Here is a 21,833-nt window from a genome sequence, read left to right on the forward strand (position 1 = left end):
TATGCTACAGCGGAGCGTGTCTCTCTCCCATAAAGTGAATGCTAGGATCCATTTTATTCAATCAAAACAAAAAACAAAAACAAACCGACGCTCCAAGAAAAGCACATAAGATGTGATGGAATAAAAATATAGTTTCAGGGGAGGAACCTGATAATGTTGTCGATGAAGAAGGGGATGCCTTGGGCATCCCCAAGCTTAGATGCTTGAGTCTTCTTGATATATGCAGGGGTGAACCACCGGGGCATCCCCAAGCTTAGAGCTTTCACTCTCCTTGATCATGTTGCATCATACTCCTCTCTTGATCCTTGAAAACTTCCTCCACACCAAACTTAGAACAACTCATTAGAGGGTTAGCGACAATAAAAATTAACATGTTCAGAGGTGACACAATCATTCTTAACACTTCTGGACATTGCATAAAGCTACTGGACATTAGTGGATCAAAGAAATTCATCCAACATAGCAAAAGAGGCAATGCGAAATAAAAGGCAGAATCTGTCAAAACAGAACAGTTCGTATTGACGAATTTTATCGAGGCACCAGACTTGCTCAAATGAAAATGCTCAAATTGAATGAAAGTTGCGTACATATCTGAGGATCACTCACGTAAATTGGCATAATTTTCTGAGTTACCTACAGGGAAAACAGCCCAGATTCGTGACAGCAAAGAAATCTGTTTCTGCGCAGTAATCCAAATCTAGTATGAACTTTTCTATCAACGACTTTACTTGGCACAATAAAACACTAAACTAAGATAAGGAGAGGTTGCTACAGTAGTAAACAACTTCCAAGACACAAAATAAAAACAAATTACTGTAGGTAAAAAAACATGGGTTGTCTCCCATAAGCGCTTTTCTTTAACGCCTTTCAGCTAGGCGCAGAAAGTGTGTATCAAGTATTATCAAGAGACGAAGTGTCAACATCATAATTTGTTCTCATAATAGAATCAAAAGGTAACTTCATTCTCTTTCTAGGGAAGTGTTCCATACCTTCCTTGAGAGGAAATTAATATTTTATATTACCTTCCTTCATATCAATGATAGCACCAACAGTTCGAAGAAAAGGTCTTCCCAATATAATGGGACAAGATGCATTGCATTCAATATCCAAGACAAAAAAATCAATGGGGACAAGGTTATTGTTAACGGTAATGCGAACATTATCAACTTTCCCCAAAGGTTTCTTTGTAGAATGATCAGCAAGATTAACATCCAAATAACAATTTTTCAGCGGTGGCAAGTCAAGCATATTATAAATTTTCTCAGGCATAACAGAAATACTTGCACCAAGATCACATAAAGCATTACAATCAAAATCTTTAACCTTCATCTTAATGATGGGCTCCCAACCATCCTCTAGCTTTCTAGGAATAGAGGCTTCGCGCTCTAGTTTCTCTTCTCTAGCTTTTATGAGAGCATTTGTAATATGTTGTGTGAAAGCCAAATTTATAGCACTAGCATTAGGACTTTTAGCAAGTTTTTGCAAGAACTTTATAATTTCAGAGATGTGGCAATCATCAAAATTCAAACCATTATAATCTAAAGCAATGGGATCATCATCCCCAATGTTGGAAAAAATTTCAGCAGCTTTATCACAGGCAGTTTAATGATTTTAGCTTTAGGCAGTTTCTCGCTTTGCATTAGAAGTGGAAACATTGCTAACACCAATTCTTTTATTATTAATAGTAGGAGGTGCAGCAACATGTGTAGCATTAGCATTACTAGTAGTGGTAACAGTCCAAACTTTAGCTACATTCTTCTCTTTAGCTAGTTTTTCATTTTCTTCTCTATCCCACCTAGCACGCAATTCAGCCATTAATCTTATATTCTCATTAATTCTAACTTGGATGGCATTTGCTGTAGTAACAATTTTATTATGATGATTTTCATTAGGCATAACTTTCGATTTCAAAAGATCAACATCAGCAGCAAGACTATCGACTTTAGAAGCAAGTATATCAATTTTCCCAAGCTTTTCTTCAACAGATTTGTTAAAAGCATTTGTGTACTAATAAATTCTTTAAGCATGGCTTCAAGTCCAGGGGGTGAACTCCTATTATTGTTGTAAGAATTCTCATAAGAATTACCATAGCCGTTGCCATTATTATAAGGATATGGCCTATAGTTATTACTAGAATTGTTCCGGTAAGCATTGTTGTTAAAATTATTATTTTTAATGAAGTTTACATCAACATGTTCTTCTTGTGCAACCAATGAAGCTAACGGAACATTATTAGGATCAATATTAGTCCTATCATTCACAAGCATAGACATAATAGCATCAATCTTATCACTCAAGGAAGAGGTTTCTTGACGGGAATTTACCTTCTTACCTTGTGGAGCTCTTTCCGTGTGCCATTCAGAGTAGTTGATCATCATATTATCAAGAAGCTTTGTTGCTTCACCAAGAGTGATGGACATAAAGGTACCTCCAGCAGCTGAATCCAATAAATTCCGCGAAGAAAAATTTAGTCCTGCATAGAAGGTTTGGATGATCATCCAAGTAGTCAGTCCATGGGTTGGGCAATTTTTAACCAGAGATTTCATTCTTTCCCATGCTTGTGCAACATGTTCAGTATCCAATTGTTTAAAATTCATTATGCTACTCCTCAAAGATATAATTTTAACAGGGGGATAATATCTACCAATAAAAGCATCCTTGCATTTAGTCCATGAATCAATACTATTCTTAGGCAGAGATAGCAACCAATCTTTAGCTCTTCCTCTTAATGAGAAAGGGAACAATTTTAATTTTATATTGTCACCATCTACATCTTTATATTTTTGCATTTCACATAGTTCAACAAAATTATTAAGATGGGTAGCAGCATCATCAGAACTAACACCAGAAAATTGCTCTCGCATAACAAGATTTAGTAAAGCAGGTTTAATTTCAAAGAATTCTGCTGTAGCAGGTGGAGCAATAGGTGTGCATAAGAAATCATTATTATTTGTGGTTGTGAAGTCACACAACTTAGTATTTTCAGGGTTGGCCATTTTAGCAACAGTAAATAAAGCAAACTAGATAAAGTAAATGCAAATAACTAATTTTTTTGTGTTTTTGATATAGCAAACAAGATAGTAAATAAAGTAAAACTAGCAACTAATTTTTTTGTATTTTGATTTAGTGCAGCAAACAAAGTAGTAAATAAAACTAAGCAAGACAAAAACAAAGTAAAGAGATTGAGAAGTGGAGACTCCCCTTGCAGCGTGTCTTGATCTCCCCGGCAACGGCGCCAGAAATTTGCTTGATGCGTGTGGTTGACACGTCCGTTGGGAACCCCAAGAGGAAGGTGTGATGCGCACAGCGGCAAGTTTCCCTCAGTAAGAAACCAAGGTTTAATCGAACCAGTAGGAGTCAAGAAGCACGTTGAAGGTTGATGGCGGCGGGATGTAGTGCGGCGCAACACCAGAGATTCCGGCGCCAACGTGGAACCTGCACAACACAACCAAAGTACTTTGCCCCAACGAAACAGTCAGGTTGTCAATCTCACCGGCTTGCTGTAACAAAGGATTAACCGTATTGTGTGGAAGATGATTGTTTGCAGAAAACAGTAGAACAGTATTGCAGTAGATTGTATTTCAGTATAGAGAATTGGACCGGGGTCCACAGTTCACTAGAGGTGTCTCTCCCATAAGATAAACAGCATGTTGGGTGAACAAATTACAGTTGGGCAATTGACAAATAAAGAGGGCATGACCATGCACATACATATTATGATGAGTATAGTGAGATTTAATTGGGCATTACGACAAAGTACATAGACCGTCATCCAACTGCATCTATGCCTAAAAAGTCCACCTTCAGGTTATCATCCGAACCCCCTCCAGTATTAAGTTGCTAACAACAGACAATTGCATTAAGTATTGCGCGTAATGTAACTAGTAACTACATCCTTGAACATAGCACTAATGTTTTATCCCTAGTGGCAACAGCACATCCACAACCTTAGAACTTTCATCATCTTGTCCCCGAGATATCAATGGAGGCATGAACCCATTATCGAGCATAAATACTCCCTCTTGGAGTTACAAGCATCTACTTGGCCAGAGCATCTACTAGTAACGGAGAGCATGCAAGATCATAAACAACACATAGACATAACTTTGATAATCAACATAACAAGTATTCTCTATTCATCGGATCCCAACAAACGCAACATATAGAATTACAGATAGATGATCTTGATCATGTTAGGCAGCTCACAAGATCCGACAATGATAGCACAATGGGGAGAAGACAACCATCTAGCTACTGCTATGGACCCATAGTCCAGGGGTAGACTACTCACACATCACTCCGGAGGCGACCATGGCGGTGAAGAGTCCTCCGGGAGATGAATCCCCTCTCTGGCAGGGTGCCGGAGGAGATCTCCAGAATCCCCCGAGATGGGATTGGCGACGGCGGCGTCTCAGTAAGGTTTTCCGTATCGTGGCTCTCGGTACTGGGGGTTTCGCGACGAAGGCTTTAAGTAGGCGGAAGGGCAGGTCAGGGGGCCACACGAGGGCCCCACACCACAGGTCGGCGCGGCCAAGGGCCAGGCCGCGCCGCCCTAGGGTGTGGCCCCACTTCGTCTCCTCTTCGGACTTCTGGAAGCTTCGTGGCAAAATAGGACCCTGGGCGTTGATTTCGTCCAATTCCGAGAATATTTCGTTACTAGGATTTCTGAAACCAAAAACAGCAGAAAACAAAGAATCGGCACTTCGGCATCTTGTTAATAGGTTAGTTCCAGAAAATGCACAAATATGACATAAAGTGTGCATAAAACATGTAGATAACATCAATAATGTGGCATGGAACATAAGAAATTATCGATACGTCGGAGACGTATCATGAAGTCACACAACTTAGTATTTTCAGCGGTAGCCATTTTAGCAACAGTAAATAAAGCAAACTAGATAAAGTAAATGCAAGTAACTAATTTTTTTTGTGTTTTTGATATAGCAAACAAGATAACAAATAAAGTAAAACTAGCAACTAATTTTTTTGTATTTTGATTTAGTGCAGCAAACAAAGTAGTAAATAAAATAAAGCAAGACAAAAACAAAGTAAAGAGATTGGGAAGTGGAGACTCCCCTTGCAACGTGTCTTGATCTCCCCGGCAACGGCGCCAGAAAAAGAGCTTGATACGCGTACAACACGCGTCCGTTGGGAACCCCAAGAGGAAGGTGTGATGCGTACAGTGGCAAGTTTTCCCTCAGTATGAAACCAAGGTTTATCGAACCAGTAGGAGCCAAGAAGCACGTTGAAGGTTGATGGCGGCGGGACGTAGTGCGGCGCAACACCAGAGATTCCGGCGCCAACGTGGAACCTGCACAACACAACCAAAGTACTTTGCCCCAACGAAACAGTGAGGTTGTCAATCTCACCGGCTTGCTGTAACAAAGGATTAGATGTATAGTGTGGATGATGATTGTTTGCAGAAAACAGTAGAACAGTATTGCAGTAGATTGTATTTCAGTAAAGAGAATTGGACCGGGGTCCACAGTTCACTAGAGGTGTCTCTCCCATAAGATAAAAGCATGTTGGGTGAACAAATTGCAGTTGGGCAATTGACAAATAGAGAGGGCATGACCATGCACATACATATTATGATGAGTATTGTGAGATTTAATTGGGCATTACGACAAAGTACATAGACCGCTATCCAGCATGCATCTATGCCTAAAAAGTCCACCTTCAGGTTATCATCCGAACCCCCTCCAGTATTAAGTTGCTAACAACAGACAATTGCATTAAGTATTGCGCGTAATGTAATCAATAACTACATCCTTAGACATAGCATCAATGTTTTATCCCTAGTGGCAACAGCACATCCACAACCTTAGAACTTTCTGTCACTGTCCCAGATATCAATGGAGGCATGAACCCACTATCGAGCATAAATACTCCCTCTTGGAGTTACTAGCATCAACTTGGCTAGAGCCTCTACTAATAACGGAGAGCATGCAAGATCATAAACAACACATAGATAATAGATTGATAATCAACATAACAAGTATTCTCTATTCATCGGATCCCAACAAATGCAACATATATAATTACAGATAGATGATCTTGATCATGTTAGGCAGCTCACAAGATCCAACAATGAAGCACAATGAGGAGAAGACAACCATCTAGCTACTGCTATGGACCCATAGTCCAGGGGTGAACTACTCACTCATCACTCCGGAGGCGACCATGGCGGTGTAGAGTCCTCCGGGAGATGAATCCCCTCTCCGGCAGGGTGCCGGAGGAGATCTCCAGAATCCCCCGAGATGGGATTGGCGGCGGCGGCGTCTCAGTAAGGTTTTCCGTATCGTGGCTCTCGGTACTGGGGGTTTCGCGACGGAGGCTTTAAGTAGGCGGAAGGGCAGGTCAAGAAGGGGCACGAGGGGCCCACACCACAGGCCGGCGTGGCCAGGGCCTGGGCCGCGCCGCCCTGGTGTGTCGCCACCTCGGGGCCCCACTTCGACTCTCCCTCGGACTTCTGGAAGCTTCGTGGCAAAATAGGACCCTGGGCGTTGATTTCGTCCAATTCCGAGAATATTTCGTTACTAGGATTTCTGAAACCAAAAACAGCAGAAAACAGCAACTAGCACTTCGGCATCTTGTTAATAGGTTAGTTCCAGAAAATGCACGAATATGACATAAAGTGTGCATAAAACATGTAGATAACATCAATAATGTGGCATAGAACATAAGAAATTATCGATACGTTGGAGACGTATCAATACCCGACTTGAAAGTGGTAGATTGTATTGACAAACCACTAAAGATGTACTGCGACAATGAGTCTGCAATATTTTATGCTCACAACAACAAGTCAATGTACTGCGACAATGAGTCTGCAATATTTTATGCTCACAACAACAAGTCGAGTAATGCTACGAAACCGATTGAGGTTAGGTATTATGTTGTGAAACACAAGGTCCAGGATCAAACTATAAGTCTCGAGCATATAAGGACAAAAAGATATGCTTGCGGATCCGCTAAAGAAAGGCTTACCACCCAGCGTGTTCAAGGAACACGTAGCGGGCATGGGTTTAAGGGAAAGTCTTACCAATCCTGGATCATAAGAGGCCCAAAAGTAAAAGAATTTGTTTCAAAACAGAGAAGTGAATTGTGGCTGTCTGATTCTATCGGCAATAGAGTTGTGACGATGAAACATGCCCTATGGACTGATCCAAAATGAAACAAATAAAAATAAAAGTATAAAGTTAAAAGTAAAGTTGAGATCAAAGGGGAGAATGTTAAATTGATCTCCACCACGTACGAGCCCAACGGCTCGACGTGCCCTTTGACCGCGCCCTGATCGGGGGCACCCAACCGTTCGCTGGTTGGTGGGCCCCTGACGCCTGCACTATATAGAGTGGTGGGAGCTGGTGGCACTCGGTACGAGGTTGCCCTGAGTTGCCACGTGCCCCATTGGACGAACCACCGATTAGTGTTAGTGCAGTGCCGATGGGAAGATCCGCCGCCACCACTCCCTCACCCATCCGTTGTCGTCAACATGTCGATGTCGACGGGTTCGTCGTCCTCCAGGGAGAAGGTAAATCTCACAGCACCGACATGATTTCTTCACAGATATGGTTCCTACCGATTAAGACCTAGCCTAGATGATCCTAGCAATCTATCAATGGTATCAGAGCTGGTACTAGTTAGTAGATCTTGTAATAATCGGTAGGAAAAAAAGAAAAACAAAGAAAAAAACCCTAGATCGCATCCTTGTGCACCGAACCCAAACCTAACAGTGATAAAGATGGAAAATAAAGCCTTGCTCGCTAGAGAGCCCAAGGCCCTGGCCAGTAAGGAACAGCGGGTAGTGGGGCACAGCGCCGCCACGCGCCGAAAGAACAGAGGCTGAGGCGCAGCACAGCTACTGCTGCTTTTGGTCGCCGGAAAAGGGCGCAGCCACCTGAGCTGCTTGCCGGCGGTGCGCCCACGCTCGGGTGCACGCACGCGTCGGCAAGAGGGCCAGGGGGCGCCGCCATTCTTCCTCTGGCCGCTGGTTGCTACCGTCCGCCGCAGAGAGCGCGCGCGACGTTTTCGTGCCGTCGTGGTTGTGCTGGAGAAAGAAGAGGGAAAGGGGAGGCGTTGCGCGCCCGCTCGTCGCCGGCAAGCTGCGTGGGTGCGCGCGCGTGAGGACCTGCCGGCGGCGACGCCGCCACAGAGAGACAGAGAGGGGATCCGGGGGGAAATGGTCTAGGGTTAGGTTTTTTTGGGGTGGCCGTTCGGGCCGTATCTTATACCGACCGAAATCACAGCGGCACCGTCGGATTCAATCCGACGGCCAGAACGTGCAGAGAGCGAGGGCTGCTCCGCGTGGGCTGTTGGCAGGCCGCATAAAGGTCGCGCCAGCAGGCCGCGTACAGGCCGCGTTCGGGCCGCGTTGACAGGACGGTGGCGGGCACGGGCCACGTTCGGGCCGCGTTGATAGGACGGTGGCGGGCCACGGGCCGCGTTCAGGAGCCAAAGTCTGATGCCCCGAGCGGCGCACAGACAAAAGTCGCTCACGTGGGCTGTGGGCCGCGGGAGCATTTTTGGGTTGCACAGTTTTTACAGTTTTTTCTGTTTATTATTATTTTTTAGCATTCCTTGGTGTAGGGGGGGCCTCTCCATCAACATCTCCATCAGCACCATCATCATCACCATCTCCATCTCCAAGATCCACTTCACCCCCCTCATAGTTTGTGATTGATTGAACCTTGGATATTTTTAAAGTGATATTTGCATGTTTGTGATTGATAACTTGTCCTTATTTGGTGGAGATATTTTTTTATTGTGTTATAATCGATATGCCTCTGATCCATACCATGTTTGTCACTTGTGAGTAGATCCCCATTTTTTCTGAGGGCATAGGATGAACCGACTATGATTTCCATATAATATGCAATGAGTATTTGGTCAAGTTTTTATCTTTTATGTGGTTCTATGATGATTTTATGCGAACATCGACATCATATTAGTTCACCTATATGGGATCACCGAGCTGCACTTTGATATAATGATGAGGGTTGGAAGGGACGGAATGACAAAATCCGTCTTCTAATATTTTTATTTGCATTAGAGGGATTTATGCCTAGGACCAATGAACTAACTGCTATGGTGCGACATTTACGTCTTAATGATTTCCTATGCTTGCTCATAAAAATGGCTCTAGGACCCATCATAAGAGGTGTATTTTTTATATCTATATCAGCACCTAATTTAGGCTCCGCCCTAAGAGAATGAAACTTGAAAAAGTATTCACCATGTTGTGTACAAATCTAAATGCTAAGTAAATCTATGCCGGCCTTGGGAACACTTGTCACATATAAGTTGACACACACACTTGACTTTGTTCTTTTGTTGAATAGAGGATTGGGCTTTCTCTCATTGAGAGCATTTCCTTGTTGATATTTACTTTCAGTACCTTATTTTATTGCAAACCAAATACCCAAAACACCAAAACCACTGCACCCTTTTATTTTTTACTTGTCAAACTTATTAACCAATAGCTTCAACTCCTCGTGAGTTCGACAACATTCCTTACTGAAAATTACTACAATTGATCTCCTGCACTTAAAAGCCATCATACGCGGCATCCTTTTCTACCAGTTTTCTCTCGTCATTCTCTCCCTATAATCTAGGTTCTGTTGTTGCCAACAAGCACGATCAACATGCAGATCGCAAGAATTGGATATAGACAAAGTGTTTTGCCTGGTGTTCAACTGACCATTTTTCTGTTTCTCTTCTTCTATTTATTCTCGGTTACAAACTGAACCCTGAAAACTTTTTTTTTTTGAGAAAAACTTGCTGCATTTGTATTACTAACCAGCACCTTCCTGTGCTAAGAGGTTCACAATGAACTCTGGTGGATGATCCATCCAGGTGTTACACACTTTATTTATGCAGCCTACTCGCGCTAGACAATGCGCGACGCCATTAGACGACCTACGGGAGTGGCATACTGAAAACTCCACGAAACTCTTCAGCAGATCCTTGATCTCTTCCACGAGAGGCCCGTGTATCGAACGGTCCATATCGTTGCTTCGAAGCTTCGTAATCGCAGCAAGACAATCTGACTCCAGGCATATCTTCTCAATCCTCCTGTTCCTCGCAAGCTCCAACGCCAGTTTACACGCCAATAGTTCGGCTCTCTCCGGATCAGACACGGACCGTAAAAAACGGCTAGCACCCAGTAGGAACTCACCGTGGTGGTCGCGGATCACCAAGCCACACCCGCCTGTTTCTGATTCCTTCAAGAACGCCCTGTCCGCATTCGCCTTGAGCCAACCCGCAGCAGGTGGCAACCAAGCCTCTGTCACCCTGTGTGCCTCAGACAATGATTTAGTTCTGCTATTAGCCCACTCATCCACTAAGTGAATCGATCGTCGGGCAATAGACTGCGGATCCTCGATCTTGACGTCCTCCCTGGCCTCATTTCTTGCCAACCAGTTCTGATAGATCACCATGATGCCGACAGCTAGTTCTTGTTCCTTTAGACCACTCAGCCAATCCAGCATCCAACTCTGGAGCTCGCTTGAGGTTCTGACTCGCTTGTGGGGGTTGGTCAAGGGGAACCCTGTCAATCGCCGGCATTGAGCCCAAACTTCAGCTGAGTGAGGGCTGCCCCAAAACCGGTGGATCAGGGACTCCTCTCGGCCACACACCACACAGTTCACCCCATATTTTATGTGCCTCCTACTCAGCTCCTCTCCCACCGCCAGCCCGTTCTTGATCAGCCTCCAGGTGTGTATCTTTGCCTTGCCAGGTACCTCTGCTCCCCAGAGAGTAAGCCAACCTCGATGCTCTTCACACGACCCCGATGACCCTGGCCTCCCTTGCCTCAACTCCTGTATCTGCCTATTAAGATGGTATGCCGATTTAACTGTGAAAATTCCGTTTTTGGTGTAGTTCCATGCAATATAATCTCCTGTGCCAGCACGACCCACTGGAATTTGCAGTATATCAGCGACATCCCCATCGAAGAACAGATCCTTCATTTTTCTTCATCCCACCCCGCCCCATCCGGGAGCAGCAACTCTTCAACCCTTGATACATTTTGGTCCGATTTTTGGCCCAGTGGCCTCATCAGACCTGATCGCGGGATCCAATTATCCTCCCACACTTTAACAGATTTTCCATCCCCTATACGCCAGACCAAGCCCTGTTTGACTAAATCTCTCCCATGCAATATACTTCTCCATGTAAACGAGGCTCCTTTGGGACATGCAGCCGTCATCAGTCCATCCTTCTTACAATGCCGGCCCCTAAGGACCCTAGCACACAGCGAGGTTGGATTCGTCAATAGCCTCCAGGCTTGCTTGGCAAGGAGCGCCTGGTTGAAATCTTCAAAATGCCGAAACCCCAGCCCTCCTGTCCTCTTCGACTTCCCCATCTTGCTCCAACTTATCCAGTGTGCTTTCCTTTTGCCATCAGATGCGCCCCACCAGAATCTTGAGGAAATTGATCGTAGGGAACCACACGTCTTCTTTGATAACCGAAAGACTCCCATCGGAAAGGTTGGAACGGCCTGAAGTACAGACTTTATCAGAGTTTCTTTGCCCTCCATAGATAGGCCTTGTCCCTTCCAACCCTTTACCTTACTCCAAGACCTATCTGACACATATTTAAAAACCCCATCCTTGCTGCGTCCTACCACTGTAGGCAGGCCCAAATATTTCTCTGACAAAGCCTCCCCCAGAATATTGATGATTTCTTTCAGCTCACCCTTCACCTGCTCCGGGCACCCCTTACCAAAGAAGATAGATGATTTTTGAAGGTTGACACGCTGCCCTGAGCTTGCTACATATATTTGCAGTATGCTTCTAAGGGCCGCGAGATTGCTCGTGCTTGCCTCCAGGAAGACTATACTATCATCTGCAAAGAGAAGGTGCGCAATGGTAGGGCTGTCCCGACCAAAACCCACCCCCTCAATCCTCCGTTCCACCTGCGCCTTCCTCAATAGTGCCGAGAAGCCTTCGACACAGTAGAGGAAAAGGTAAGGAGACAAGAGGTCCCCCTGCCTGAACCCTCTGGATGGCGAGAAGTGCTCGGACAGACCTCCATTCAACTTCACTGAGAACCTGGCAGTACCAACGCATCTCATGATCATATGTATCCAGTTCTCGCAGAAACCCATCTTAGTCATCATTTCTTCGAGAAACCTCCACTCCACGCGATCGTACGTCTTCATCATATCCAACTTGACTGCACATAAAGGTTTCTTTATCTTTCTCTTCTGAATGGCATGAACACACTCATACGCTATCAACACGTTATCTGTGATCAGCCGTCCTGGCACAAACGCACTCTGTTCCTCGGAGATCAGTATCGGGAGGAATCTCTTCAGCCTATTCGCAACGACCTTAGAAGCGATTTTGTACAGGACGTTACATAAGCTAATAGGTCGAAATTGTGACAACAGCTCTAGATGATTTACTTTAGGTATCAAGGCTAGGATGGTGTCATTGAAACCCTCCGGACAGCCCCTTCCCAATAAAAAGTCTCTAACCGCTGCACATACTGCATCCTTTAACAACGACCAGTGTCGTTGGTAGAAAAGCGCCGGCAAGCCATCAGGCCCGGGGGCCTTTGTGGGTCCCATCTGAAACAGAGCTTCCTCTATCTCCTTGTCGGCGAAAGCTCCAGTAAGCTTTGAGTTCATATCTGCCGAGATGACAGGATCGATCAGCTGGAGGACCTGGTCCGCCTGTGCAGACCCTTCAGACGAATACAACTCCTGATAAAACTGTAGCGCCATATCCCTCATGCCTTCATCCGTGTTGCAGAGAGATCCATCGCTCCGTCGCAGCCCCTTGACCGTATTCTTCCTCCTTCTATGTGATGCTCGGTTATGAAAGAATTTAGTATTTCTGTCGCCAGCCTTGAGCCACTCCTGTCTTGAGCGTTGTCGGTACATGATCTCCTCTCTCTCATATATGCTATGCAGCTTCTCCTCGATCTCGCGAACCTCCAGTGAGGAATTCGAGACTAAGGCTTCTGTCTTGGCCACGTCTAATTTACTCCGGAGGGACTTTAATTCCGCCTTGACAGAGCCGAAGGTGTGAAAACTCTACTTTTGCATCTCTTTGGTCATATCTTGGAGCTGACTCCAAAACCCCTGAATACCCAGGCCATGCCGCTGCCTCTTATCCCACGCCCCTTTGATCATGCGCTCATAATCCTCATGCTTGGTCCACATTTCTTCATACATAAACCCTCTTTTCTGATATCTTGGCCCAGTTGGCAATGACTCCAAAACCCTGATGACCAGGGCCAAGTGATCCGATTCTTCTGTCGCAATGTGCTCTACGTGAGAGGACGGAAACAAATGTAGGAACGACGCTGTCGCCGTCCCCCTGTCCAATCTGACCTGTATATTATCCCCTCCTTTCCTCATGTTACTCCAGGTATATTTATATCCTGAATATTGATACGTCTCCAACGTATCTATAATTTCTTATGTTCCATGCTAGTTTTATGACAATACCTACATGTTTTGTTCACACTTTATATCATTTTGATGTATTTTCCGGAACTAACCTATTAACGAGATGCCGAAGTGCCAGTTCTGTTTTCTGCTGTTTTTGGTTTCAGAAATCTTACACAGGAAATATTCTCGGAATTGGACGAAATCAAGGCCCACGATCTTATTTTCCACGAAGCTTCCAGAACACCGGAGAGGGACCAAAGGGGAGGCCCAGGGCCCCCACACAGTATGGCGGCGCGGCCAGAGGGGGGGCGCGCCCCCCTAGTGTGTGGGACCCCCAGACCCCTTCCGACTCCGTTTCTTCGCCTATATAAGTCGTCGTGACCTAAATCTTCGATACCAATAAGCCACGGGACGAGAAAAGTTACGAAGATAACCCATGTGTTTATTTTGCTATTGTTTTGTTGTGTCTTGGAAGTTGTTACTACTGTAGCAACCTCTCCTTATCTTTATTTTATTGCATTGTTGTGCCAAGTAAAGTCTTTGATAGTAGGGTTGATACTAGATTTGGATTACTGCGCAGAAACAGATTTCTTGCTGTCACGAATTTGAGTAGCATTCTCTGTAGGTAACTCAGAAAATCCGCCAATTTACGTGCGTGATCCTCAGATATGTACGCAACTTTCATTCAATTTGAGCATTTTCATCTGAGCAAGTTAAGTGCCCCTGAAAAATTCGTCTTTACGGACTGTTCTGTTTTGACAGATTCTGCCTTTTATTTCGCATTGCCTCTTTTGCTATGTTGAATGGATTTCTTTGTTCCATTAACTTCCAGTAGCTTTGGGCAATGTCCAGAAGTGTTAAGAATGATTATGTCACCTCTGAATATATGAATTTTAAACTATGTACTAACCCTCTAATGAGTTTGTTTTGAGTTTGGTGTGGACGAAGTTTTCAAGGGTCGAGAGAGGAGGAGGATACAATATGATCAAGAAGAGTGAAAAGTCTAAGCTTGGGGATGCCCCCGTGGTTCATCCCTGCATATTTCAAGAAGACTCAAGCATCTAAGCTTGGGGATGCCCAAGGCATCCCCTTCTTCATCGACAACTTATCAGGTCATCTCTAGTGAAACTATATTTTTATTCCATCACATCTTATGTATTTTACTTGGAGCGTCTGTGTGCTTTTATTTTTGTTTTGTTATTTTTATTCTCTGAATAAATTCATGCTTGTGTGGGAGAGAGACACGCTCCGCTTTCTCATATGAACATTAGTGTTCTTCGCTTTTACTTTTAATGTTCATGGCGGAGTTGAAAACCGCTTCGTTAATTGCTATTTGGTTGGAAACAGAAAATGCTTCATGTGGTAAATGGTATATGGTTTTGAATAATTTGATACTTGGCAATTGTTTTGAGCTCTCATAGATCATGTTTAAGCTCTTGCATCATGTACTTTGCACCTATTAATGAAGAACTACCATAGAGCTTGTTGATATTTGGTTTGCATGATTGGTCTCTCTAAGTCTAGATATTTTCTGGTTAAGGTGTTTGAACAACAAGGAAGACAGTGTAGAGTCTTATAATGCTTGCAATATATTTTTATGTAAGTTTTGCTGTACCCGTTTATACTTGAGTTTGCTTCAAACAACCTTGCTAGCCTAAGCCTTGTACTGAGAGGGAATGCTTCTCGTGCATCCAAAACCTTGAGCCAAAACCTTTGCCATTTGTGTCCACCATACCTACCTACTACATGGTATTTCTCTGCCATTCCAAAGTACATTACTTGAGTGCTACCTTTAAAATTTCATTCTTTGTCTTTGCAATATATAGCTCATGGGAAAATAGCCTTAAAAACTATTGTGGTAAAGAATATGTAGCTTATGTATCTTATTTCTTATAAGTTGCTTGTTGAGCGATAACCATGTTTCTGCGGACGCCATCAACTTTTACACCTTTGTTGAATATCAGGTGAGTTGCTATGCATGTTCGTCTTGTCTGAAGTAAGGGCGATTTTCATGATCAAATGGTTTGAGTATGCATATTGTTAGAGAAGAACATTGGGCCGCTAACTAAAACCATGAATCATGGTGGAAGTTTCAGTTTGGACACTAATCCTCAAATCTCTTATGAGTATATTATCTGTTGTTGAATGCTTATGCATTAAAGAAGAGTCCATTATCTGTTGTCTATGTTGTCCCGGTATGGATGTCTAAGTTGAGAATAATCAACAGTGAGAAATCCAATGCGAACTTTCTCCTTAGACCTTTGTACAGGCGGCATAGAGGTATCCCTTTGTGACACTTGGTTGAAACATATGTTATGCAATGATAATCCGTGTTAATCCAAGCTAATTAGGACAAGGTGCGAGCACTATTGGTATTCTATGCATGAGGCTTGCAACTTATAGGATGTCTTATACATAACACATATGATTTATTACTACCGTTGACAAAATTGTTTCTATGTTTTCAAAATGAAAAGCTCTAGCACAAAAATAGTAATCCATGCTTCCCTCTGCGAAGGGCCATTCTTTTACTTTATGTTGAGTCAGTTTACCTATTCTTTCTATCTCAGAAGCAAACACTTGTGTAAACTGTGTGCATTGATTCTTACATGTTTACCTATTGCACTTGTTATATTACTTTGTGTTGACAATTATCCATGAGATATATATGTTGAAGTTGAAAGCAACTGCTGAAACTTATATCTTCCTTTGTGTTGTTTCAAAGCTTTCTACTAAGAATTTATTGCTTTATGAGTAACTCTTATGCAAGTCTTATTGATGCTTGTCTTGAAAGTATTATTCATGAAAAGTCTTTGCTATATGATTCAGTTGTTTACTCATTGTCTTTACTATTGCTTCGAATCACTTCATTCACTTCATATGCTTTACAATAGTATTGATCAAGATTATGTTGGTAGCATGTCACTTAAGAAATTATCCTTGTTATCATTTACCTACTCGAGGGCGAGTAGGAACTAAGCTTGGGGATGCTTGATACGGCTCCAACGTATCTATAATTTCTTATGTTCCATGCTAGTTTTATGACAATACCTACATGTTTTGTTCACACTTTATATCATTTTGATGCATTTTCCGGAACTAACCTATTAACGAGATGCCGAAGTGTCAATTCCTGTTTTCTGCTGTTTTTGGTTTCAGAAATCTTACACAGGAAATATTCTCGGAATTGGACGAAATCAAGGCCCACGATCTTATATTTCCACGAAGCTTCCAGAACACCGGAGAGGGACCAGAGGGGAGGCCCAGGGCCCCCACACAGTATGGCGGCGCAGCCAGAGTGGGGGCGCGCCCCCTGGTGTTTGGGACCCCCAGACCCCTTCCGACTCCGTTTCTTCGCCTATATAAGTCGTCGTGACCTAAATCTTCGATACCAATAAGGCACGGGACGAGAAAAGTTACGCAGCCGCCACCATCGCGAAGCCAAGTTCGGGGGACAGAAGTCTCTGTTCCGGCACGCCACCGGGACGGGGAATTGCCCCCGGAAGGCATCTCCATCGACTCCATCGCCATCTTCATCAACGTTGCTGTCTCCTATGATGAGGAGGGAGTAGTTCTCCCCCGGGGCTGAGGGCTCTACCGGTAGCTATGTGGTTAATCTCTCTCTCATGTACCCCAATACAATGATCTCATGAATTGCCTTGCACAATTGAGATCCATATGATGAGCTTTGTATCACTATTAATCTATGTGCTACTCTAGTGATGTTATTAAAGTAGTCTATTCCTCCTTCATGATGTAAAGGTGACGGTGTGTGCATCATGTAGTTCTTGGCGTAGGTTATGATTGTAATCTCTTGTAGATTATGGAGTTAACTATTACTATGATAGTATTGATGTGATCTATTCCCCCTCTCATAGCTATTGGTGACGGTGTGTATGCTATGTTAGTACTCGGTCTAAATTGCAATGATCTATTATGCTCTAGAGGTTACTTAAATATGAACACCGAATGTTGTGGCGCTTGTTAACTCCGGCTTGAGGGAGCTCTTGTAGCCCTACACAATGAATGGTGTTTGTTATCAAACAAGAGTATATGTAGCAAAAGTGAGGAGAAGTTATTTATTATGTGATCAATGTTGAGAGTGTCCACTAGTGAAAGTATGATCCCTAGGCCTTGTTTCCGAATAGAAAAGTTACACCACAGAGAATTGCCTCCCACGCCAGCAAGCTATTTTCTGGCACCGTTTCCAATAAGTTCTGCTACATGTTTACTTGCTGCCATATTTATTTCAGATTGCTATTACCACTCATATTCATCCATATCACTTGTATCTCACTATCTCTTCGCCGAACTAGTGCACCTATACATCTGACAAGTGTATTAGGTGTGTTGGGGACACAAGAGACTTCTTGTATCGTAATTGCAGGGTTGCTTGAGAGGGATATCTCTGACCTCTACCTCCCTGAGTTCGATAAACCTTGGGTGATTCACTTAAGGGAAACTTGCTGCTGTTCTACAAACCTCTGCTCTTGGAGGCCCAACACTGTCTACAGGAAAAGAAGCGTGCGTAGACATCAAATACCCAAGATCCGAGAGTCCACAGTCCATTAAGCAATCTCGAAACGCCTCAATTTGTGCAGCACTTCTTGGATTGCCGCCCAACTGCTCGTCCTGAGAAAGAACTTCATTAAAGTCTCCAGCACATAACCAAGGCAGATCATCCTGTGAGCTTAGATATCTGAGCTTATCCCACATCCTTTGTCGCTGATCAACCCTTGGTTCACCATAAACTCCACTAAACCTCCAAGTCTTACTGCCAACAGAGATCTTGGCATCAATATAAGATAGGCACCAGGGCCTAACTAACACGTGCACCTCCTCCTTCCACCACAAAGCCGGGCCTCCACTTCTACCAACACAATCCACCGCCACCCCGTGTTTAAATCCCAGGCTCCATCTGAGCCTCTTCATTGCCTTAGCTTTCTTTTTTGTCTCTGACAAGAACACCACCACTGGGTTGTAAGACCACACCAGGTCTCTCAATTCGCCTACCTCCGCGTCCAACCCCAAGCCACGGCAGTTGAGGCAGAGGAGATTCATTGGTCCTGGCGGCCCCGCGTCGCAGGGTCCGCCGATTGGGTATCTAGCCTCTGGAACACTGAGTTGCTTTGTCCTTCTCCTCCTTCCCTTACTGGATCCTCAAGCCTATTGAAGACTGACCCCGCAGGAGCCAAAACTTCATCCCCGATATTCTCCACTTCCATCCTATCGAAAACAGAATTTTTCCGTTGGCTCTTGCCATCCTTCGAGAACCCGTCATCCCCTACGACTTGGACCGGAATGGGCACCCAGATTTGCTTGGAGCCTCTCTTCCTGCCCCCCACACCCTGTGGTGCGCGGTTTGGAGCAAGCTCTTGTGCTCGACTGACTGCAGGTGCCTGTGCAGCCTGCGCACTCCTAGATCGCCTCGTAAAGGTGCCTACCCTCGGCCTCCCTTCTTCTACCCCTACTTCCTTGCCACGAAGATTCCTATCTGGCATATTGGCATCCTGAATGTCTAGTAGCTACCGCATTGTCATAGCTCGCCTCATACCCACCAGTGCGGGATGAACTCGAGTAGGTATCATCTCTCATCAGGTTCCTCCTCGGGGGAATATCTCTGATACTGACACCACCCCAACCTCTTGACTCCGACCCCGTAGAATAGTCGCAGAAGCTCCCAGATGAGTTCGAGGGGCGAGCAGGGGCCGGCTGCTTCTGGGGTTTGCGTGGCGAGGCCCTAAGCCACTCTCCCCACTGCTTTACATCCGACTTCTCCACAGCACAGCCCTCCTCCGGGTGAACAATGCACCCGCATTCAAAACAGAAGTGAGGGATCCTCTCATACTTGATGTCAAACCAGGTCCCTTCGTCATCGTCTTCCCTCTCCTTCATACTCACTCCCCTTGGGAGCGGCTGATCCACCCTTATTTCCACTCTAATCCTTAGGTCCTTGCCCCATGCAAAACCATCCTGATCAACATCGATAGATATATACTTCCCAACCCAATTTCCAATGAGCTTGCCTAATCCAGACATCCATTGTATCAAAGATCATGTCTGACGGTCTCACCAAGCCAGCATAATTCTTCAGGAGAACTGCAGCGAAATCAAACTGCCACGGACCATTGTTCATCGCATGCTTCCAGTCCCCCTCCGAAGAAAATCTCACCACAAACCTGTTGTTGCCAATATCTCTGAATTGTGCAGGCCTATGGAGACCCCACGCTCGATCCATCGCCCGCTCCAGAGCCCCGATCACCAGCTTCCTCGAGGAACATACCTTTCCCACCGCCGCCCACCTCGGAACCGGTGTCTCCGACGAACTCACCCCACCGATCACCAGCCCAGTGGCCTCCTTCTCGGTTAGCAAAAGATCACCCAGCCTCGCTGACAAACCAGCCGCTAGATCATCGCCTCCCGTCTTGGCAGGCGAACGCGACGGTGTTCTGGACGAACTGCCACCCAGCGGACCCGATCGGGACCGTGCCGCCATGGCTCAAACTCCTCCTCCCCGCAGCAGTCGAATCACGGGAGAGGATACACACCGTCGCACGGATCGGATCTTGCCGTCAAGATCGTAGCCGCCGTCGAGATCACCACCCTCAAGGAGAAAACCCTAGCCTAACCGCGATCGCCTCCGTGATCGCCTCCAGGGAACTTTCGCCTATATTTGGTGGACCCACCGTCCTTCAACCCTAACTGAACCCTGAAAACTAGTATCAATGATGAAGCGTATCGGGCAGTGCCATCCCATTACCGCTTGATCCCAGCACCTCTACAAAGACGCCATGGTCAACTTGACCTTGTTCCATCCCGCGAGAGACTCGTGCGGAGAGCTGGACTAGGCGAGCTAAACTTTGTGTGATAGGTCCCCCGTGTGAATTAATATTTGCTTGCTGGAGCCCAGGTTGTCTTGATTTGAGTACATAGGACCATTGTTGCACTTCCCTCGATGAGGTAGTTGCACATCTCATAGGTGAATATAAATAATCAAGAGAAAAAAAATACATGTAACACCCAAGTTAGATCGATGAATAACCAGTCACTACAGGAATGGGAGGCTATGCCGAGGGCCAGGCTATACGCCGACGGCCAAAAGTCGGGGCCATCGGCGTATGGCCCGGCCAGGCCAGCATGCCCTTTCAACACTCGGCGAAACGTGGCCGTCGGCGTAGCGACCTCTACGCCGAGGGCAGCCCTCGGCATATCTTTGGCCCTAGGCGTAGACAGGGCTACACCGACGGCCACCCTCGGCGTAGGCTATTTTTCAAAATTGTCTAATTTTGTAAAAATTATAACTAATTCATATGATGTTAGAAAAATGCGTATGAGGTATCAAAATATTCAGAAAAACATCCTCTATCCGTTTATGTCAAAATCATGCATATTTGAATCATGTAGAATAACATGTTAAAATAGAAACAATTCAATCACTTTCTTATATGTTCTCAGGTTCCCGTTTTAGCCAGATGGCAATTTAAACGAAGTCAGAAAATCTCGCGGAGCCGCATGGCATCATTTTATGTGTCCTAGTAACCACTCCAAAAGATGGAATTGGGATATGACAATTATTTTGGAAAACCCTTCACGAACAGGGCTATCAAGTCCGGATTTCTATGGCTTTTAGGGCAATGAGTAGGAAACGGCCCGTGACACCGCATAGTTTGTCGGAACGAGACCATATTTGGCACGTGCGTGGTCCCTGGGATGGGAAGCAATACCCCGGGAGCGCATTTCCAATCCGACCCATGGGCGATGGTTTTTTCATTTTCGGGGTGCCAAAACAGGTTTTTTTTGTGAAGGAACTACATGGGGCGCATTTTAGTATTGCGCGAGACCTCTGCGTAGTGGTAGGACACCGCCTTCGCACCCCATATCACATGCCATATGTGCGCGCTAGCTATCTGGGAATCCATGCGGCTTCCTGCGGTGTCCCGCCGAATCCGCTGGAAAGTGACCGGATTTGAACTAGGGCTACACTTTCCGTCGCTCAATAAATTCCGCAAAAATTGTTTTTAGGTCTATGACATATCAGTTTATGTGCTAATTTTTGTCCGTTTAGCGCGATGGTAAACGGGTGCACCAGCGCGCCCGGTACGGCCATACCGCATCTCCGTGGGGGCCCTTTTGGCCAAATGAAAATTTAAACAAAGTCAGAAAATCCCGCGGAGCCGCATGGCGTCATTTTATGTGTCCTAGTAACCACTCCAAAAGTCGGAATTAGGATACGGCAATTATTTTGGAAAACCCTTCACAAACAGGGCTATCACGTCTGGAGTTCTATGGCTTTTAGGGCAAATGAGTAGGAAACGACCCGTGACACCGCATAGTTTGTCGGAACGAGGCCATATTTGGCACATGCGTGGTCCCTGGGATGGGAAGCAAGGCCCCGGGAGCGGATTTCCAATCCGACCCATGGGCGATGGTT

The 21,833-nt window shown here is 45.1% G+C and overlaps 1 protein-coding gene across 1 annotated transcript; it reads right to left on the minus strand.

Annotated features, from left to right (window-relative positions):
* Window positions 1-9,794: 9,794 nt before the first annotated feature.
* LOC139835848 (uncharacterized) lies at window positions 9,795-12,730 on the minus strand. The gene is made up of 3 exons (XM_071825731.1): window positions 12,494-12,730; window positions 11,570-12,334; window positions 9,795-10,826 (listed from the first exon to the last, which is right to left on the minus strand). Exons 1-3 carry the CDS (start codon window positions 12,728-12,730, stop codon window positions 9,795-9,797), a joined length of 2,034 nt encoding a protein of 677 aa, XP_071681832.1.
* Between the last annotated feature and the right edge of the window lie 9,103 nt (window positions 12,731-21,833).

The sequence above is a fragment of the Lolium perenne genome, chromosome 2 (assembly GCF_019359855.2).
Source record: "Lolium perenne isolate Kyuss_39 chromosome 2, Kyuss_2.0, whole genome shotgun sequence".
Classification (NCBI taxonomy): domain Eukaryota; kingdom Viridiplantae; phylum Streptophyta; class Magnoliopsida; order Poales; family Poaceae; genus Lolium; species Lolium perenne.

Coding starts and splice junctions, on each gene's coding strand:
- LOC139835848 (XM_071825731.1), bottom strand. CDS start 12,730: ATGGCGCTACAGTTTTATCAGGAGTTGTATTCGTCTGAAGGGTCTGCA. Junction 12,335..12,493: donor GGTCGTTGTTAAAGGATGCA/GTATGTGCAGCG, acceptor ATCGCTTCTAAG/GTCGTTGCGAATAGGCTGAA. Junction 10,827..11,569: donor CAGATAGGTCTTGGAGTAAG/GTAAAGGGTTGG, acceptor CTTAATAGGCAG/ATACAGGAGTTGAGGCAAGG.